At 42.7% G+C, this 19534-nt stretch overlaps 1 protein-coding gene across 2 annotated transcripts; it reads right to left on the bottom strand.

Annotated features, from left to right (window-relative positions):
- Window positions 1-2011: 2011 nt before the first annotated feature.
- On the bottom strand, window positions 2012-17971 carry LOC108925504 (endothelin receptor type B-like). 2 transcript variants are annotated; one of them, XM_018737500.2, is made up of 8 exons: window positions 17711-17971; window positions 9956-10423; window positions 8231-8343; window positions 7847-8051; window positions 6676-6825; window positions 4391-4524; window positions 4082-4190; window positions 2012-3945 (listed from the first exon to the last, which is right to left on the bottom strand). In XM_018737500.2, exons 2-8 carry the CDS (start codon window positions 10367-10369, stop codon window positions 3796-3798), a joined length of 1275 nt encoding a protein of 424 aa, XP_018593016.1. In that variant the 5' UTR covers window positions 10370-10423; window positions 17711-17971; the 3' UTR covers window positions 2012-3795. The 2 variants fall into 2 exon arrangements, with proteins under 2 accessions (XP_018593016.1, XP_018593017.1); XM_018737501.2 differs by having other exon boundaries at window positions 9956-10348.
- Window positions 17972-19534: the final 1563 nt, after the last annotated feature.

The following is a 19534-nucleotide window of genomic DNA, read 5'->3' as shown; positions in this document are numbered from 1 at the left end:
ACTTTGAAAATTTTGGTTCTGTTGTGATATTATTGAAAATCTGTTGGTCAATAGGAAGGCACAGGGGTGCGGTGGCACAGCAGGTTTGGCCAGGTCCTGCTCTCTGGTTTGTCTGGGGTTTGAGTCCTGCTTGGGGTGCCTTGTGATGGACTGGTGTCCCATCTTGGGTGTGTCCCTTCCCCCTCGAGCTCCATGCCCTGTGCTGTCAGGTTAGGCTCTGGCTCACCACAACCCCCCTTGGGATCAGCAGCTTCAGACTTTGTGTGTATTGGTTGATATCAAACATGCAGTGCATGCAAGGTGAGATAATATTTCTGCACTATAAGCAAGGAAAAGTGGTAAAAAATTTATAAAGCAAGAATGGAAAGACTGTTGGCTGGCTACAGAAAAACAGTTGGAGACTGTGATTTCTGCCAGAGAGGGCGCCCAAACCTTTAAGTATGACATGTATTGTGTTTTTTTTTCTATTAAAATCAGCACATAAGTAGTAAATGTGCATTAAATTTTGCAGAAATGCCATATTTACATATAGATGTACTTCATTGCCAACTGAAGAAGTTCAAGCTGCAACAGGAAGTGTTGATCCACTTCTACTCATCTGTCATTGAGTCTGTCCTGTGCATTGCTCTAACTGTCTAATTTGGCTCAGCTACGAAACTGGACAGAAATAGGCTACAAAGGACGGAGCTGAGAGGATCATCGGTGCCCCCCTGCCTACCCTTCAGGTCTTACACAAGTCCAGAATGAGGAAGCAGGCGAGCAGAATCGTCACTGATCCCACACACCCCGGGCACAACCTTTTATACCCCTCCCCTCTGGCAGGTGTTACAGAGCACCTTCTGTCCACCAGAATGACCAGACACAAGAACGGTTTTTTTCCATCAGGCCATCACTTTCACGAACGGTTAACACTCCCCTATAGGTCTCCTGTCAGTGCAACAATATCCAGCCACTTTTTGCAGTTTAATTCTTATTTATTGACTTTTTTTTTGTATTTATACTACTATTCACCCTGTCATGTTTGTATACTCTGTAAATATTTATTTATTCTGTGGTTCTCTGTCAGCTGTTTGTCGTCCGTAAACACTGGAAGCATCTAGAACCACAGCAAATTCCTCGTGTGCGTCAGCACACTTGGCCAAAAAAACTTCTCATATTTAATATCTGGGTCCTGCAGAAGCTGTGTTAATTCATTTTCACTTAAAAAAACCCAACAAAGCCCGTAATTTAACCAGAAAACATTTACACACAAAATTTTCTTTATTTCCCTTTACTCTAGATTATCCTCGACTTATAAAGTCTATGGAGTTTATTTACGAGTTTGGACACTGCGTTCCACTTCATGATATTGTGAAATCCCAGGGTTTCCCGGTGCTCTCACTGGATGAAAAGTACAATGGAGCACAGGGAGGGGTGTATGGTAAAAGGAGTTTTCCTTCCATCTGTCTCTCCGAGTGCTGCTGTGGTGTTTACTGGAACATTTTAAAACTGCAGTTCCTTTCAGTCTACAAGACTATTCCCAGGGAACACTTGCATAGTGAAGAAAATTAACCAGGAACCCGGAGCCTAGAATATTCGCCGGAATCTTTAAAATCTGCTTTTGAATGTTATGGATAAAATAAACTATGTTCTATTTGTAATTTGCTTTACTAATAATAACTACATGTGCAGGCACAAGGGGATTGGATCGTGTTTTGTGTGCTGAAAAATCCCGCTTTGGTATTTACAGGTCTGATAATATGTATACTTTATATAGAAATGGGATGAATTTAAATGCAGAAAACGGGCCTGTTTATTAAAGTCACACTGCTGAGTGTTTTTGAGCTGTAGGATCCCTCTCTCTTTTATTGGAAATGAAGTGAGGAGATGCAGCTGAGTTCCCATTTTCCATTTCTCTTCACTCCATATCCACAAAACCGCTCCGCTTGTTTCCTATAAAGCATGTAAAGACAGCCAGTGTCCTTTGTGACACATGGTATGTCGTGGTATGAAAGGAAGTTTCAGACCAGTGTGATAAAATAATATTTATTTGCAGCATATTGTTCAAAACATATAAAAAGCTTTGTTAATATTCCAATCTATTATTTGTAGGATAAAATCTTTAGCGTTTTAAATTTGAGAAAGTCAAAATATATAATGAAATATCTGATCTAGGTCTAAACAGCTTACAAGAGTATACACAGCAAAATGTGTCTTGTGGAAAATTTCAACAAACACTATGTGAACACAAAAACACGTAATGCACATACACACAAGATTATATTTGGCTTCCTTTAGGTCACATTGTTACATGTCTGCTTTACCACGTTTGTTCACATTGTAAGTGCGCTGTATGTGTATTGTATTAGAAGTTAAATCAATGTACCATTATGTCGTGTTTACAAAAAATGTATGCATATTTTTTACGGTCTGAACTCAGCATGTGACACAAAATCCTCTGCTTCATGTCCTAAACAGCAAAACTGAAACAGTGTCTGTATTGTAATGCTGCTTTACCGTTCATGATCTATTTCTTCTTACATGTAATGTGCAGTAGATACGCATCCAATGTATGGGGAATTAAACTGATTAAGGACTCATTTGATGAATATTTCTGCAGAAAATTCAAGGGATTAGGGCTACACAACAGGTAAAACATGTTTTTTTCTAATTTAAATGGAGAAAAATGCTACACTTTACCTCAGCAAAAAATGCGGTATGATAAATGGTAATGTTCACATTTCATATCAAAGAAAGAAAATCTCCCTCATTCAACCACTAAAATCATCTAAAAACGATATTCTTAAAGCCAGCATCGCTTCAAAAAGATCTTACCTCCTGTGTACAGTTTCTTCGTTAGGTTTTGAATAACGAAAATACAAAATGAAAGTTTAGTTAGTTGCCGTCGAGTTGTTTATGACTCATAGCGACCCTATGTGTAAGAGAGCGAAATGTTGCCCAATCTTGCGCCGCATGCCTGGTCATTCCAACATTTTCATTCGTTGCTGGGGCAATTGTATCAATCCGTCGCATTGAAGGTCTACCTCTTTTTTGTTGGCCCTCGACTTTACCAAACATGATGTCCTTTTCAAGTGATTGGTCTTTTCTGACAATGTGCCCAAGGTGTGAGAGTCTAAGTCCAAGTCCGAAGGCACTCAACACAATGAAAAGCTCTAACTATATTCCAGAATGACAGCTGAACAGGAAGAGGATTGTGGGAAAATGTCTGTTGTTGCATTCAGATTCTTAATTTATATGGGGCGAACTCGAGTTGGATGGTTATACAACTTCTTAAAAGGCGTATGCTTTCCGTTCTTTATCAGTACAAAACATATATAAGTTATATACACGCAATATTTTAATACTGAGCTATAAATAATGCTTTGTTCATTTAGAGAACTATGATTTTATTATTCCCATGCTGTTGATTTGACAGTTTCCCAGTCCCGCTGTGGGAAAGACTGAGTTCTCTGGATTCTCATTCTGAACCCATCCAGTGTCCATCCAGTGTAGTCCTGTGTTCTCCTCCTCACTGTATACAAACATCTTGCCAGTACATTGAAGATTTTTCTGCAGGAGTGCTGTACAGCTTGTTAAATCTCTAAGCATAAATAGTGGCTACCCCTAGGTTACCGGTGTGTCCAAGGTGGTCCGATTCAGTGTGGTTGCTTCACAGCTATCCTATGGCGAGGCGAGGCCTTGCTGCAGCAAGAACCCACATGAAGTCTATGTTTCATCCAGCATAATTTTGTGATAAGGGTAAAATGCTGGGCTTTAATTGTTGGCCTCTCCTTAGTTTCCAGGCGTGCTGCATCCTTAGGAGGAGCTGTACTTCTGGCTGGACCGAGAGCTGGTGCGGTCCAAGCCATTCTCATGGCAGTAGCCCTTCCAGCGCACCCCCAGGCCTCTTTCATCAATAGGAGAGATGTTTCTGGATGGTCTCTTGCACCAGCAGCACAGACATGACTGAGAAGTAAAGATACGTAGTCTTAGTTTCCATGCAGAGGCAACAAATGCAATAGTAATTTCCTTTCTAACAGTTCTCTCTACGACCCCTTGTGGGATACACCAACAAATGTGATGGTTCCTACTCAGGTCTTACCTGGAAGCAATTTTTAAATTTTTGGCTCACAAAGTACAGTGCCACGGGGTTGATACAGGAGTTGAGGGAGGCCATGTTAATGCCAATGTAATCCATCACCAGCAGGAAACTGATGAGCAAGTGAAAGGAAGTGATGAGCATGAGTGAAGACATCACACTATGAATCACTCTTCAGTGGGACATGTTCTAACTGATTGTGCAGTGTCTGCATGGTGCTACACAGCTTTTCCTGATGAAACTATTCTGGGGTGATTGCTACAGGTACTAGACACATGGAACCAGGTGGTCATGGACAGACAAAACTGTTACCTGAGGAGCTCGCAGCGATTCGGGTCATGCTGGTTGTAGACTGTTTTTTTCAGGATGCGACTCAGGTGGAGGGGCAGCCAGCACAGAGCGAAGATGACCACCAGGCAGAACACGGTCTTGGCCACTTCCCGACGCTAGGTGCAGGGAAGTGCAGAGGGTCAGTATCTGGGGTTTAGCCTGGGGTACGACTTGTCCATCTCGAGTTTTTTCTCGACCCAACTTCACAATTGTGGCTGACTGAAAAGCTTGTTGTTGGATTGAATTTCCACTTCATCAAATCAGACCCTCAATACCCGAATTATATTCTGTATATTCCTTGTGTTCTAGTGTCTTCAGAATTTGCAATGGGACCTCCTCAAAGATCACAACAATTACTAAAACCTCCTGTTGCACTGCCAGCTTTTTTTAAATAATTTAAAGTCCTTTTCTCCAGCCAAGGCCTACAGTTCTCGAACCCATTTAAACGGTATAATTTGTTTTCTGAAAAATTCTATTTAATAGGAGTTTTCTATACTTCTTAACCTTTAGCATGCTTGGAGTAATCAGATTTGAGGTAATCAAGATGTGATTTTTACGTATTGAAGCTATAATATTAATAATGTCAACAAATAAAATGGACTGTGGTCAGTTAAGCCGAAAATACTTTCTAGAAATTTGGTACAGAAATATGGCCAAGATAAATAACCAAGTAAGTAACATGTCCTGAATACAACCTCTGTGTGACTCAGAGGCTTCCACAATCCCAAGTGTACAGAGATGCTGTTCGAGCAGAGCGGTCCCAGTTCGCCAGATTTTGGCCAGGAAACAAAGCCTGCGATCTCCCACAGCTTCTGCTTCATCTAGGGTGATATGTACCCTTCCCAGGTGTAAGAAACTATATATTTTTATGTTTCCATAGCTGTTTTCCCATCAGTACCTTCCACAACTCAAAGGTGTTGAAGAACATTTAGAGTTGATTATGAAATCCTACTTCTGACCTACAAGGCAATACATGGCATTGCTCTGGTGTACCTTTGTGAGATTATTGATTCTTATATCCCCTGATGATATCTTCGTTCATTGGATGCAGGTTACTGTAAAGTACCTGTGATCAATAAGACCTCAGTAGGAGGTTGTGCCTTAATTATAGAGCACCTAAACTGTGGAATAGGGCACCAGTTACCATCAGAAATGTCCCATCTGTATCAGTCTTCAAATCCAGACTAAAGGCTTACATGTTCACTCCAGCATATCACCATGAAATTTAATTGGAGGGACTTGAACTCCAGACCCACCAGAGAGCAGGAACAGGCCAAACCTGCTGTGCCACTGCACCCCCCAGACTGAAACACCTATTTGGAAGTACAAATGCTCCTCGATTTACAATGGTTTGACTTAGAATTGTTAGACTTTATGACGGTGAGCTGGCAATAGACATTCAGTAGAAACTGTACTTCGAATTTTGATTTTTTCCCAGGCAAGCAATGTGCAGTGCGATACTCTCTTGCGATGCTGGGCAGCAGCAGTGATCTGCATCTCCCAGTCTGTCATGCAGAGGTGTGTATTACACACATCGTCTGAAACCGCTTGTCCCATGCGGGGTCGCGAGGAACCGGAGCCTAACCTGGCAACACAGGGCACAAGGCTGGAGGGGGAGGGGACACACCCAGGACGGGACGCCAGTCCGTCGGAGGGCACTCCAAGTGGGACTCTTCAGATTACAATATTTTTGCCACGCCCACACCTCCGGGCCAACACGGAACACCTGGGACGCAACGCAGACTACAGCATAAAAGGCTGCGTCAGACCACCAGCTGATGCGGAACCTTGATCTGCCTCCTCGTTAACGATCTTCTCTAGCCATTTCCTGTTCCCGAACGCCTTCCCCAAACCCGTCCCTTGTTCCCCCGATCTCCTGCCTCTTTCTGATCATCGACCTCTTGCCTGTGTACTGACCTCGCCTTTTGGATCCTCCCTGTTACGACGTTTGCACCTCGAAGACCCTTTGCCCGTTCTCTGACCTCCTCTCTTGGATTTCCCCGAAGACACCACGATTACACTTGGGTCCGCCGCTTCCTTCAAGACCCGACCATGACAATTTTAAACTTAGGATGGCTTTCGCGGAACGCAACCCCATTGTAAGTCGGGGACCACCTGTACATAAAATACCTATTGTGAATGTAAAAATACCTGTTCACAGAGGATAAAAATCAATAGTGCTGTATAATAAACCTATTGTGTGAAAAATAGCACATATTGCAGAGGTTTGAATTGTATGGAACCCTATTATTAAGGGAAGAATATACCTGTTTCATATGGTCATTGAGGGCAATGCGCATGCCCTTCTTGCGGCTCAGCATTTCACAGGACATCAAGGAGTAGAAGATGCCAGTGCAGGCTAGAGGGAGGCAGAAGTAGAAGCCAAACAGCCACCAGTCCTTTACATCTTGGTAAAACTGCAGACAAACAGAGACATGAGTCATTTCCAGTGTAAGTGAAAGACAAAGCAGTCAACAAGAGCACCTTTACACCTCTCCAGTCATTAGTCCTCCTACATCCATCCAAATCCATTTGCTTTGGGATTTTCTGAGCCTGTATGACCTTTTGGTAAAACCACCTGATAATTAGGATAACTTTCCAAAGGAATTTTATAATGCCATTATCCTACAGAAGGAGGTGTGTAGTGGTTGTTAAAATCAGTGGCAGGTGACTGCCGATGAGAGGCGTATGTAAGGAGGCGTGGCCTTGTTAATTAGGTTGGTTCAAGCTTGTGGAGTGGTGCTTTTGCCCCTTTTCTTGGCATGTATGGAGACAAGGTATTGTCTGGGATGGCTTGAGTTTGTGGAGTTGGTGCATTTACAGCATTTGATGGTATGGAGGTACAGTATTGGTTAATTGGGGTAGTTGAGTTTGTGGAGTTGCAGTATTCGTTGGGGGTGAAAGGCATCTAATGTGTGCGGAGGGTGGTGGGTCTGGGACACCAGACTGCACTGTTGAGCATTCAAGAGATGTTGCGGGCCTCATTCAACAACACACTGATGAAGGGAGGTGCTTATTTGATAATCTCAATGAAATACCCATGCTGGCACCCTGTGGTTGATGTGGTGGTTGGAGAAGGAAATTAAGCTGCTTTTTCTTGAGTTATGGAGATTTATTATGGAGACTTATATTTGTTGGTAAGGCTGGATGTTTTTCTCTGTGGCTTCATGGTGAAGTCTGTTGGACTGGGTCCTTGTTTACAGCTGTTGTAATATACGCATGGGGTATAACATCTTGTCCTGTGTCTAACATCTTGTCCATCTTGAATAGTGTTGCAAGCCACCACCTTTTATACTCTTTTTCTTATTTAAATTGTTGAAAACATTTTTGCCACATATTGTCTCATAAAAATGCCAAGAATTTGTCCTATTTCTATCATTTCAGGTACTCTGATGTGTATGAGTCTTGGTGTATATGATGAATATGTGGAGGTTAAACCTTCATAAAGGGTGTGGTCTGCTGGGGGTGCAGAAGGCACACGCGCAGTTTGCTCCCACGGTACGGCATCTCCATCATGTCGAATGCCAGGGCCTCTGGTACTGCAAGGACCACAGCCAGCAGCCAAATCAGGGCAACCTCCACTGTCTTCCACAGAGGAATGCCCATGCCCTTTACCCGGCTCCATGATGTCACTGCGTGGTAGCTGCAGATGAACCAAAAGTGTTAAAGGTCAAAGGGCATCTACACACCACCAATCTAGACATTTTCATGTCTGAGAGCTGATGTTTTTAATATGGGCACAGGTCAACATTTTGGTTGAAAATGATAACCTAGATGAATGTGGCAAGAATAGACCCATCGTCTGAAAATGCTTCTACTCACCGATCTATGCTGAGGGCACACAAGCTGAGCACCGTAATGCCTACAGAGGCTTTCTGGACAAAGGGCATCAGTTTGCAGATGTGCACCCCGAACGGCCAGTCCTCTGCTAACAGCTAGGCATTGAAAAGAGGAGATTAGAGAATACTGTTACAAGAGTCATTTCGATCTGCACATAATTTAGTCTCTTAAAAGCAGCACATGGCTCTTAAATGAAGTCATTAGTGCTTGATGCTGACTTAAAGTACAGCTCAAAAAATTGAGTCAGTGATTTTTGTTTTTAAATAATAAAATTATTTAATTTTTGCGTGAGTGACACAGAGATAGTATGTTCCACTGATGTATGGATGAGTGACCCATTGTAAGTAGTGTATCTAGCAGTGTAAGTCACCTTGGTGAATAAGGTGTGTGGGCTGATAACACTACATAGTGTCCATTGCAAGTTACTTTGGAGAAAAGCATCTACTAAGTAAACAAATCTTAATGTAAATAAATGTTTCTTCAGACTTTCATTAAATACTTCGCATACATTCAATAAGACTGTACTGCAATTAAACTGCAAGCCAAATAATTCCCTCGGAAATGATTAATTGCTGAGCATCTTTTGTGGGTGCTCCATGTCTAATATAGAAAGTGGGGAAAAAAAATGCATTTGGTTCCAGAATTTCTGGACTTCTCGAGTGTTCTTGTTGTTTCAAATTATTTTGTACTCCTGCTACAAGTGCTCTGGCAGGAGGGCTGCCAGGCAAACTGGCTTCTATAGAAGGTGACTGAAGCTTTGAGGTTTAGTGCTCATCAAGGGTGGCTGGTGGCATCATGGTTGGAGAAGCTGCCTTTGGCTCCAAAGGTTGCCGGTTTGGTCCCTGCTTCTAGCTACATTGCCCTTGAGTAAGGTGCTTGCCCTGCAATTGCTCCAGTACCCTTACCCGGCTGTGTGTCTGGGTAACTAGTTGTGGCCCTGCAATGGACTGGTGTTCCATCCAGGGTGTGCCCATCCCTTCAGCCTTGTGCCCAATGTCTCCAGGTTAGGCTCTGGCTCACTGTGACCATGCTCGGGACAAGCAGGTATTGAAATTGATTGGTTGTATGACCCTCACAAACAGGGGAATCTCACACAGTGACCAGAACACTTCATCTATCTGCTTTTTTGTGACTTCATCTTATGCTAGAGCTGGCAACATGGTTCCTTATACGTCCAAAAAATGCTTCAAAACATAATTGTTTGCATGCTAGGTCCTCAGAATGACAAAAATGTCTTCACTGGCAAGGGTGATAGTATTTAATGGACATAGTGTGTGGTGATCACAACAGGACATAGATGTGCCAAATGAGGAACATGAGGAACATTCCTGTCGTCTATACTGGAATCACTGCTGTGACTCATTGTGCCTTCTGTTCCACACCAAATTCTGGCTCACTTCCCTAATCCTGAGTTGTGAAGTATTTCCCAGTAACACTCAACCGATTGTATTTAGCAGTAACACGTGTCTTCAATTTTCTGTAAATGAGTTAAATGGTGTTCGCTATTTCTGACAACATCTTAATTTTGTTGGTCAGCGTGGGCCAGGGTTACATGGGTACAAGTGTTAAAGAAATCAGCTTTGACACACTCCTTGGGATCCGTGTAACCATGTGGAATAGAGACAGGGTAGGAAAGGCTGATCTGCAGGTTTTGTTTCTCTGCCATATGCTTCTAGTGCTCACCACCCCAAGCCGTAGCAATGTTACCTTAAAGACGTTGACAGGAATGGCAATGAGGATGTAGAGTAGGTCCCCCAAAGCCAGGCTGGCGATGAGTACGTTGGGCCCATTCCTCATGCACTTGTTCTTGTAGATAATGCGCAGCAGCGTGGAGTTCCCAATGATGCCGACCACAAAGATTAGGCAGGACACCACTGTGTTGACGTACTTGAAGGCATGCTTGATCTCCGTGGGCTTGATGCACATGGGAGGGAATGGTAAGCGTGGTGCGGCGGGACTCCCCGCGGGAGACTCGGGCTGGGAGACATTGCTGGTTTTTGGGTCCTCCGCTGGGGTCCTGGCAGTGGCATCACGACCGAAACGGGCAGCCCCTGTGCTGGCCACCAAGATGAACAGCAGCACTGTGGCTTGCATCCTCCACTGGGGGACAGGGGGGACCATGGAGAGGATGGATGTCAGACTGGAAGTCACAGCCTGACACCACTTCACTCTGACCTGGGGGACAGGTTAAAGTTAGTGGACTGGACACGTGCAGAAAGTTGCAGGCCCTTAACTCCCTAGTTATCAACTGTTTCAACATGCAGTATGTCCAACTTTTTAAAACTGTACAGCACGGACATTCTGCGTGAGCATAAATGATAAGCATATTTGATGATTTAATTGAATGATGAGGGCTTTTGCAAGTTAAAGGTCGTGCTGATTTGCTTCATAAAGGTTTAACTGGGTCTACGGACTTTCTGCTCAGCCTCACAATGGAAAGCTTGTTTTTTTTTTTTTCACTCTCGTCGGTGTTTCCTTCATTTTCCTGAAAATGTGTGTAACATGCAAAAAGTCCATGAGATTTATTTGTTTTTTACGAACGTTCGTACATAATCAACAATATGCTGTTTTTCTCACCACCAGTCGGAAAAGGTCACTGCTCTTGCACTACGCAGACAAGCCCAAGTATTCTTATGGAGTTATTCCTATAGAAGAGCAGTATAAGATCCTGCTGTTCGCTCAGAAAAGCCGTGGGCTGCCAACGAATGTCATTCTCATCTGCTATCAGTAAGCGCGTGTTTGAAGTTCTACCCCCCCAATGAGCACACACTGCTGTGCCCTACGGCAATGTACTAATTAATGGATTGCACCCGTGTCTGTGGTCATGAGATACACATTGTTTGCCAGCTATCTCCTCAGGCTCTAGGGGGCACCTCCAGTCACATGGGTTGCTGGTACCCCGAGGCAGCGGGGGCTCAGAGTCGCACATGAATAGGTCGATTGACCACGGCCAAACATCTGCAGCGTCTGAAACCCCTGTACAATGGCCAGACCAAGGGAGAGCTACTGGTCTAGGACAGCACAGACGGTCATTTTCTTTCTTGCCAATTAAGGCCTGACTCGACTATTTCTGTCCGTCTTCCGCAATGAGCGTACTCAAAGAAAGCTGTGGACTTCTCTCCAAAAATATTTTCCACAATCTCACAATTCAGACTGAAAACAAGAGCAAGAAAGCACTGCCGGGCATGGTCTTGTTGTATCTCCCTTTACACACCCTTCCCTCCTTTAACGCGATCCCATAAAATTTAAAACTACGACAATGGCTTTTAAAAATATATACAAGTACTATCGCACAGTTCATTGAAATCGTATAAAGACGTAAATGTTGTCAGCTATTTAAATCATATACACGGGTTTTTAAACATGAGTACTCTTACGCTGTCGCGAATGAAGTTCTTCTCTTGTTTGAGCCTTAAGGTGACACTGACAATCCAAGATTTATTCACTCTAGAATTCAATCATTTTTGTTGCCAGATTATAAAATAGCTTGGTGACACGCACAACAAGTACCATTTACTGTGGTTAATTTGTAATTTTAGGTGACATAAGGATCGGTTTACTTGGGCTTTGTCAATAATATCTGTCTGTCAGAAGCATTTCAGCTATACGTATTAGTGCCGATTATGGAATATTCTCTGGTACTTCCTCCCCATGTGCTCCTGTGCATCTTACAGACCCGGCCCCACTATCGATAAAAGGCAAGTTCATGGCAGAGAACTTGTGGATTTCATCGCTCTCACCCATCTTCACTCTGCAGACTGAGGGAAATTCCTGCACTGCGGGACCCTTGCATGAGAGAAGCACAGATCCACAAGCTCACAAGCGTGATACTCCGATGGCAGAGGAAGCTGACCCTTGGCAACCCCTGACAATGGCAACAGGACCTGGCTGGGGGCTGTGGAGGTCACAACCTCAGCCAAACGACACCTTGCGTACTGGAGTCAGGGTGGCACGGGAAAGCATGGCGGGCCTGTGCAACGGACATGCAGGGCTGACCAGGTATGACATCATTCACCAGGCCACAAAGTCGTTCCACAGCAGCCCCAGGAGGATGTCCACTTTTCTTGAAGTCCCTATTGTTTCACTTGTTCGAACATCGATAAGGAGTTTTGAGCTATTGTTGGGAAGTCCTGAAGCAAAACAATGTCAAAGGAAGTTGACCCAAAGGCAGGTGAAATAGGCCTCAGAGGCTTTCCTTTGGATTCTGTCACAGACACAGTGTTGTACCCCATCTAACAAATAGCTCTCTATCCTAAATCTGATTGAAGTTACCATTAATATACATAAACAAAATTGTCTTCTTCTTAGCATTCATTTCAACACAAAAAGGAAGTCTGTTGTTTAAAATCCCTTAAGGTTCTTTCAACCCATATGATTATGACTCACAATAATATGAAAAGCTTGAGTTTTACTTCTCTGTATCGCACACCTTTGCCCATCAGCTCTACAAAGTCACTTGAAGCGACATCTTTATATGCATCGCCATAAAATGAGGAGTGCCAGATCTTGAATTAAAACACAGATGTTTCCTGGGGTTCAAAAGAAGGTGTGTGTGATGTGTTGAGATGGTTAAGGTGATGCACTTTTTATCCTTTGTGCTCTGCACGCATGGGTTCAAATCCCATTTTTTTCATTGTGTTCAAGTTTGCTGAATTAAACCCTGGGGATCAACAAAGTGTTTCACTTCTCTTTTATGCACCTACTTGAACGATGAACCTCGGTGCTGCAAGTGGTAGGTAACAAACTGGGTTTACTTGAGAGTCACATGTCTGCAGCTATGTCTCTTTCTCTTAATGCAATGCATAAATTGTATTTTTGCTGAGATGTACATCGCTTTGGACAAAAGCATCTGCTAAATGAATAAATGTAAATGTAAGGTGTTCATGTGAGACTTGATTATTGGTGCTAGAAGAGACAAACAAGCCAGAAGAGCGACAGGACATCTGTGGGGGAATTGTAAGTTGGCCTGTGTTTGCCTTGACCAGCATATGAACAGGGCTGGAAAATGCACTGAAGCCTCTGGAGTTATTACAGGGAAATGGAAACTTGACATGACGTGAAACTGAATCGCAAACACGAGAGAACAAAATTTAGGATGCTTAGGAGTGTTGCCTGATGTTTACAGTTTTTTCTTCTGTCCATCACAGATATGTACTTATCCCTGTTTGTCTCCAACATTTACCTTTATTTATGTAGCAAACACTTTTCTCCAAAGCAACTTCCAATGAACTCTATGTAGTGTTACCGCCCACACACCTTATTCACCGCGGTGACTTACACTGCTTGATACACTACTTACAATGGGTCACTCATCCATACATCAGTGGAACACACTCTCTGTGTCACTCACACACTATGGGTGAACCTGAACAGCATGTCTTCGGAGTGTGGGGGGAAACCAGAGCACCCACAGGAAGGACATGCAAGCTCCACACAGATTGAGCAGGGATCGAACCCACATCCTCGCACAGCGCCCAGGCACTGTGAGACAGCAGCGCTATTCAACAGAGCGTAACAGATGCAGCAATGAGGCTCATGCTACTGGTAGTCAATCTATGATCATGAGAGAATCTCAAATAAAAGGCTGAAAACTGACAGTGGTTAAGAGGTCCAGCTGGATGAGTCAAGTCTGTTTACAGTCACCAGGCTGATTAGTACATTCCCAGTGTGACCCTCAACGATGCATGGAAATGCTGAGAGGCTCCCATTTACGAACTGCATCAACACATTTCTCTTCTTTTGCTGTCATTTCTTTGCCAACATCTCCATCACACCTTGTGCGCTGCCAGTGTTTTCTCCACCAGAGACCATTTTTGGCACCGTTGCAGACTTGAGGCGATTTATGTTCTGTTGGAAGCCCACAGCAAAGTGAATGTGTGTAATGCAGCCAGATGTTTTTATAATTAGGGCTGTTTTACTACAGGAAAAGTACCCCTCTCTTCACTGTTGTTTGACACTGTTGAAACAGCGAGCCTCCTAATGGAGGTCTCCCACGTCTTCAGAACTTTAGCAAATCCTGAAAATGCATAGCACACAAAGACAATTCAGTATAAAATAATGTCTTGATGGCATAATAAAAATAATGCATGGTCTCTCATCTGGCACATGTGGCGACCAGCACTGGACTAACAAGGCCTTTGAAGCGGTTATCCCCCCTTACTGAATACCATACAGATTTATAATGTTTTGCGGCAGACCATGACATGATTTTGTGCTAATTCACATGATTATTGGGATGCAATATGCTTCCTAAAGACAATGTAGGCAAATATAAAGATAAAAGGCTACCGCACCCTATAACTGTCTGCTGTGATATCAACCCTTTCATTACACTCATGACCTGTATCTCACAAATGTTGCTTTGCGTATAGAACATTATTAATATTATTTTCATATTAAATGGAAAGTTTTCATTTTGACACCATTTTCAAGATACACGAATACCTCGCCCTACGCCGTTAATTGGTTCCAAAGGGCGTGCGAAAAATGACAGAAAATGAAATAACCCCTAAAAAACCAATTTAGACCCCCTATAAATTCGTAAGAAGCATTCCACTTAAGTGTATACACTCCAATTAATGCAAAAGTAAAGAAAAATCCAAACAATGGCAGGTAAATAAGACAATTTTTTTTTTTTTTTACTTTTAAGCTTTTAATTGATTTTATAGATTACAATATATTATTTTATATATATTTCAACGTTTATTTTCATTTGATTTTACATTTTTATTGTTTTTAAGTGATTTTTAAGTTTTTTACAATTTTTAATATTTTCGGCTGAAAGACGAGTTGTTTTTTTCCATATGTATTTAACAAAAAACCGACGTAAAGTCAAAATCGACGCAACACGAAACAACGTAGGGCGAGGAATTACTGTATTTAAAGTCAGCAGTAAACAAACAGAATTTGTATGCAGGAACAACAGGGATATTATATCAATGGGAAAGGCCTATACTTTGCAGGCACTGAAATTCTTAACTCCCTGAAAATTCTTCCTGCATAAATTTAATCCAGCTCTTAATGAAAAACAGATGCAGCCAGTAGCAAATTGCATTCAACCTTTAGAACTTTTAAGCATATTATAAGAGTAATAGTTGTGCAAATTGATTTCAATATATTTACGAGTCACGGAAAGTCCACTTTTTCCGGCTTTTCGGTGCACGCTTGGAAAGAGGTGCTGCATTTATCTTGTAAAAATCATTTACCATTGAATTGCTTTTCTCTACACACTGCGTCACGCTCCCAATCACTTGGCAAAAAGTAACACTATTTCCCCTTATTGAGTGCCATGTATAAAGGTTATTGTTTCATGGTATGAAATTTGACCCGGTAGTTGGCCTTACTGGGAATACCGGCATGTTGTGGTAACGTGTCAAAGCGCAGTGTACCCATAATATTATATTGTTTGCTGCACCATTCATTCCTGTAAAGGGTGAAGAGAAAGTGCTCTACTACAGTAATATGTGGACATGCTATATACAAGTGCAGAGAAAATATTGTAAACCAGGACATGCCACACAGAAAAAGAAAGACAAATATTTTTGTTTTATTATGCATGTATTTATATCTATATACCATGAGAATGTGCTGTATTTTAGCAAATATTTTAATTCCGACATTTTGGGGTGTGCACCTAACAATGCAGTAAGTGCAGTAGCATCACTTGACTGCAGACACAGTCTTTAAAAATGATTTAAGGAAAAAAAAAAAGATTTTGCATCTGCAGAAAATGTCTGTGTTCACAAAGTTCAGAGTTTGAAGTTTGTTTTTAATTTCATATTTCATTAGAATTATTCCACGAATCTTCACAGCTCTTTTAATGTTTGTTATGCATCCATTACCGCAGTTAAAATGCTTTCTGTTGCATTTACACTGATTTACTGGCCCCAAATAAAATATCCAGAACCTTTCAAGATAATATTTTCTTTAGAAAGCACAGATTTAGTATTTCACTGCCATAATGGTGTTATTTCAGTTTGGCATTGGAAAGTGTCTTTACCAAACTTTACTAAAGTATTCAGATACATGTTCAGCTATTTTAATCAGTGATTTTAGTACAGTATACTTTTTTAAATTACAGAATTTATCGCTGTTTTCTTTAGAAATCACAACAATCTTAGAGCACTAAGAAGTGACCCGATCAAATTTAAGACCCTGGTTACAGCCTACAAACGCACCAATAGAATTGCTCCCAGATATCTATAGGACTTGATCATCTGCTACACCCCAGCTAGACTGCTATGCTCCTCCGCATCTACCCACTGGGTGGTCCCACACACAAAAGGTCCAAAAGGTAAAGCACGGAGGTTCTCGGTTCTGGTTCTACAGTGGTGGAACGACCTCCCCCTTTCACTCAGAACTGCTGAATCTCTGTCCACCTTTAAAAAGAGTCTTAAAACTCACCTCTTCCAAATGTTCATGCATCATAACTTTATGATCATGCCCGGATAAACCTTTACACAGCTATTCCTGTAATGTAACATAAATGTTTATATGTATATCAAAAAAAAAAAAATCAGTAGGAAGGTGATTTGGAATTATGGATACTTGGATAAAGTTTTATGCAGCTACTCGTGTACTCATGAACATTGGTTCATGCTGTGGAAGGAAACAAATGAACTGCACTTAAGAATCACACATCTGCATCTAAGTGTCTCTTTCTGCTAATATAATGAACATTGTATTTTCTGAGATTTACGTCGCTGGAGGAAAAGCATTTGCTAAATGAACACATGTGACATGATGTAAATATAAGCGTTTTGAAATGGATGGTTTTAAAACTTAACATATTTTGATAATATGTCAAAAAGGAATGAATGTGAAACTTATGAAGATACATCATGAAACGGTGACTTATTTCAAATCCATTATGAGATGGAAACAGTGATTTACCGCTCTCCACGCTGAAAACATTACACTCGATTTCCTTGTTTGGTTGCCGCAGCATCGCCACAACAAACATGCAATTTGCATTTCAACATGTGCTTTTGCAATTTTAACAGGAGCTGTACGAATCGATAGGAGGGTTCCAGCCCAGAGACAGAAGAAAAATAAATGCGAATGGAATTTGCGGAGATGCGTCACGGTGGTGTGTGTTACAAAGACAGATCTGTGTGGAAAATTAGATTTCTGTGGGATGTGCAGGCTTCTTGATGGTACACCATGGTAAAATCCTGACTTCGGATAACTGTGTTTTCACATTATTTCATCTCCCCCCCCACCAAGATCGCTGTTCGGACGCATGATGTGGAGCAGAACGCGTCCCCAAAAGCGCAACACACTCTCGAAAAACTGGAGCTCATTAATTTATGTTCCACCACAATGATTGATTGAACCAAAGTAAAATTCCTCGTTCGCATTTCACCAAATAAGCAAAGAGAAAAACTGGCAGTGTGACTGGAATTAAATCGTTTAACGTTTTAAATCGCAGATGAATCATTTGAATGGAGAAGTGAAGCTCACCGGAGGGAAGCGGTTTGTGCTGCAGATCCTTCGAAGAAGACGAGGCAGCAGCTCCACTCCGAGTCCGAGTTCCCACACCTCCTACTGGTCTGACTGCAGCCGCACTCGATCTCTGCTCAAGTGAGTGTCTTCTGTCACCTGTCAGATGTTTCCCCAGAGCTGGACCTGGCTTTCGCCGGGCTAGCCTGCGGTGTGTGTCTTGTGTGAAAGTCTCCTGGAGCTCAGCTCTGAGGAGGTTCTAGCAGCGCTCTGCTGCACTCAAGGACAGCGCTCCAGCTTTATAGTGTGCCCGAGTGTGTCACATCCCTCCACTTCCAGCAGAGACCCAATGAGACCCAACGAAATCTAGTGAGAGTCTGTGAATCCAATGAAACTCACATGAGTTCGGGAACGACCAGGGAAACTCAAAGGAGCTCCAGTAAGACCCAGTGAAACCCAACAGAACCCAGGGAAACTCAAAGGAGCTCCAGTGAGACTCAGTGAAACCCAGCGGAACCCAGTGAAACTCAAAGGAGCTCCAGTGAAACCCAACAGAACCCAGTGAAACTCAAAGGAGCTCCAGTAAGACCCAGTGAAACCAATGGAACCCGGTGAAACTCAAAGGAGCTCCAGTGAGACCCAGTGAAACCCAACAGAACCCAGTGAAGCTCAAAGAAGCTCCAGTGAGACCCAGTGAAACCCAACGGAACCCAGTGAAACTCAAATGAGCTCCAGTGAGACCCAGTGAAACCCAGTGAAACTCAAAGGAGCTCCAGTGAGACCCAGTGAAACCCAACAGAACCCAGTGAAGCTCAAAGAAGCTCCAGTGAGACCCAGTGAAACCCAACGGAACCCAGTGAAACTCAAAGGAGCTCCAGTGAGACTCAGTGAAACCAACCGGAATGCAGTGAAACTCAAATGAGCTCCAGTGAAACCCAACAGAACCCGGTGAAACTCAAAGGAGCTCCAGTGAGACCCAGTGAAACCCAACAGAACCCAGTGAAGCTCAAAGAAGCTCCAGTGAGACCCAGTGAAACCCAACGGAACCCAGTGAAACTCAAATGAGCTCCAGTGAGACCCAGTGAAACCCAGTGAAACTCAAAGGAGCTCCAGTGAGACCCAGTGAAACCCAACAGAACCCAGTGAAGCTCAAAGAAGCTCCAGTGAGACCCAGTGAAACCCAACGGAACCCAGTGAAACTCAAATGAGCTCCAGTGAGACCCAGTGAAACCCAGTGAAACTCAAATGAGCTCCAGTGAGACCCAGTGAAACCCAACGTGTTCTTAATTTTCACTGGAGAGTCACTGAGACCCAAAGAGAGACAGTGAGACTTTCAAGACCCCAGTGAATTGCAGTTAAATCCAGTGAAACCCAAAAGCACCTAGTGAGAATCTCAGGACCCCAGAGAAACCCAATGAGATTTAAGGAGATCCTCTGAGACCCAGAGAAACTCAGTGAGACGCATTGAGGCACAACAATCTTCAGTGATCTTCTCTCAGGTGAGAGAGAGATTTTTCCCTGTGGAGAAACTGGGAGAGGAACTGCACGCGAACCCACAAGGTGCACGATTCGGTCCCGCAACTCGGAGGTCTTTCCTCCAAAGAAGCGCAGAATCCACATGTTGTGAGCTTTTGGGCCACTTTCATGTGTCCATGATGTGTAGATGAAATGTTACATTATATTACACATGTGCATCTGTAGACTATATTTGTCCTGATTATATATTTGCTCAGACTACCTGCTCACATTTTTAATATGAAGACTTATTTTTCAGCAAGTTTCTTAAAGGCTGCGAAATCGACATGTTTTTCAAAATGAGCAAAAGGCGAGATTTACATTGACATC

This window comes from Scleropages formosus, chromosome 13 (genome assembly GCF_900964775.1).
Source record: "Scleropages formosus chromosome 13, fSclFor1.1, whole genome shotgun sequence".
Classification (NCBI taxonomy): Eukaryota; Metazoa; Chordata; class Actinopteri; order Osteoglossiformes; family Osteoglossidae; genus Scleropages; species Scleropages formosus.
This window is presented reverse-complemented; position numbering and strand designations above follow the sequence as displayed.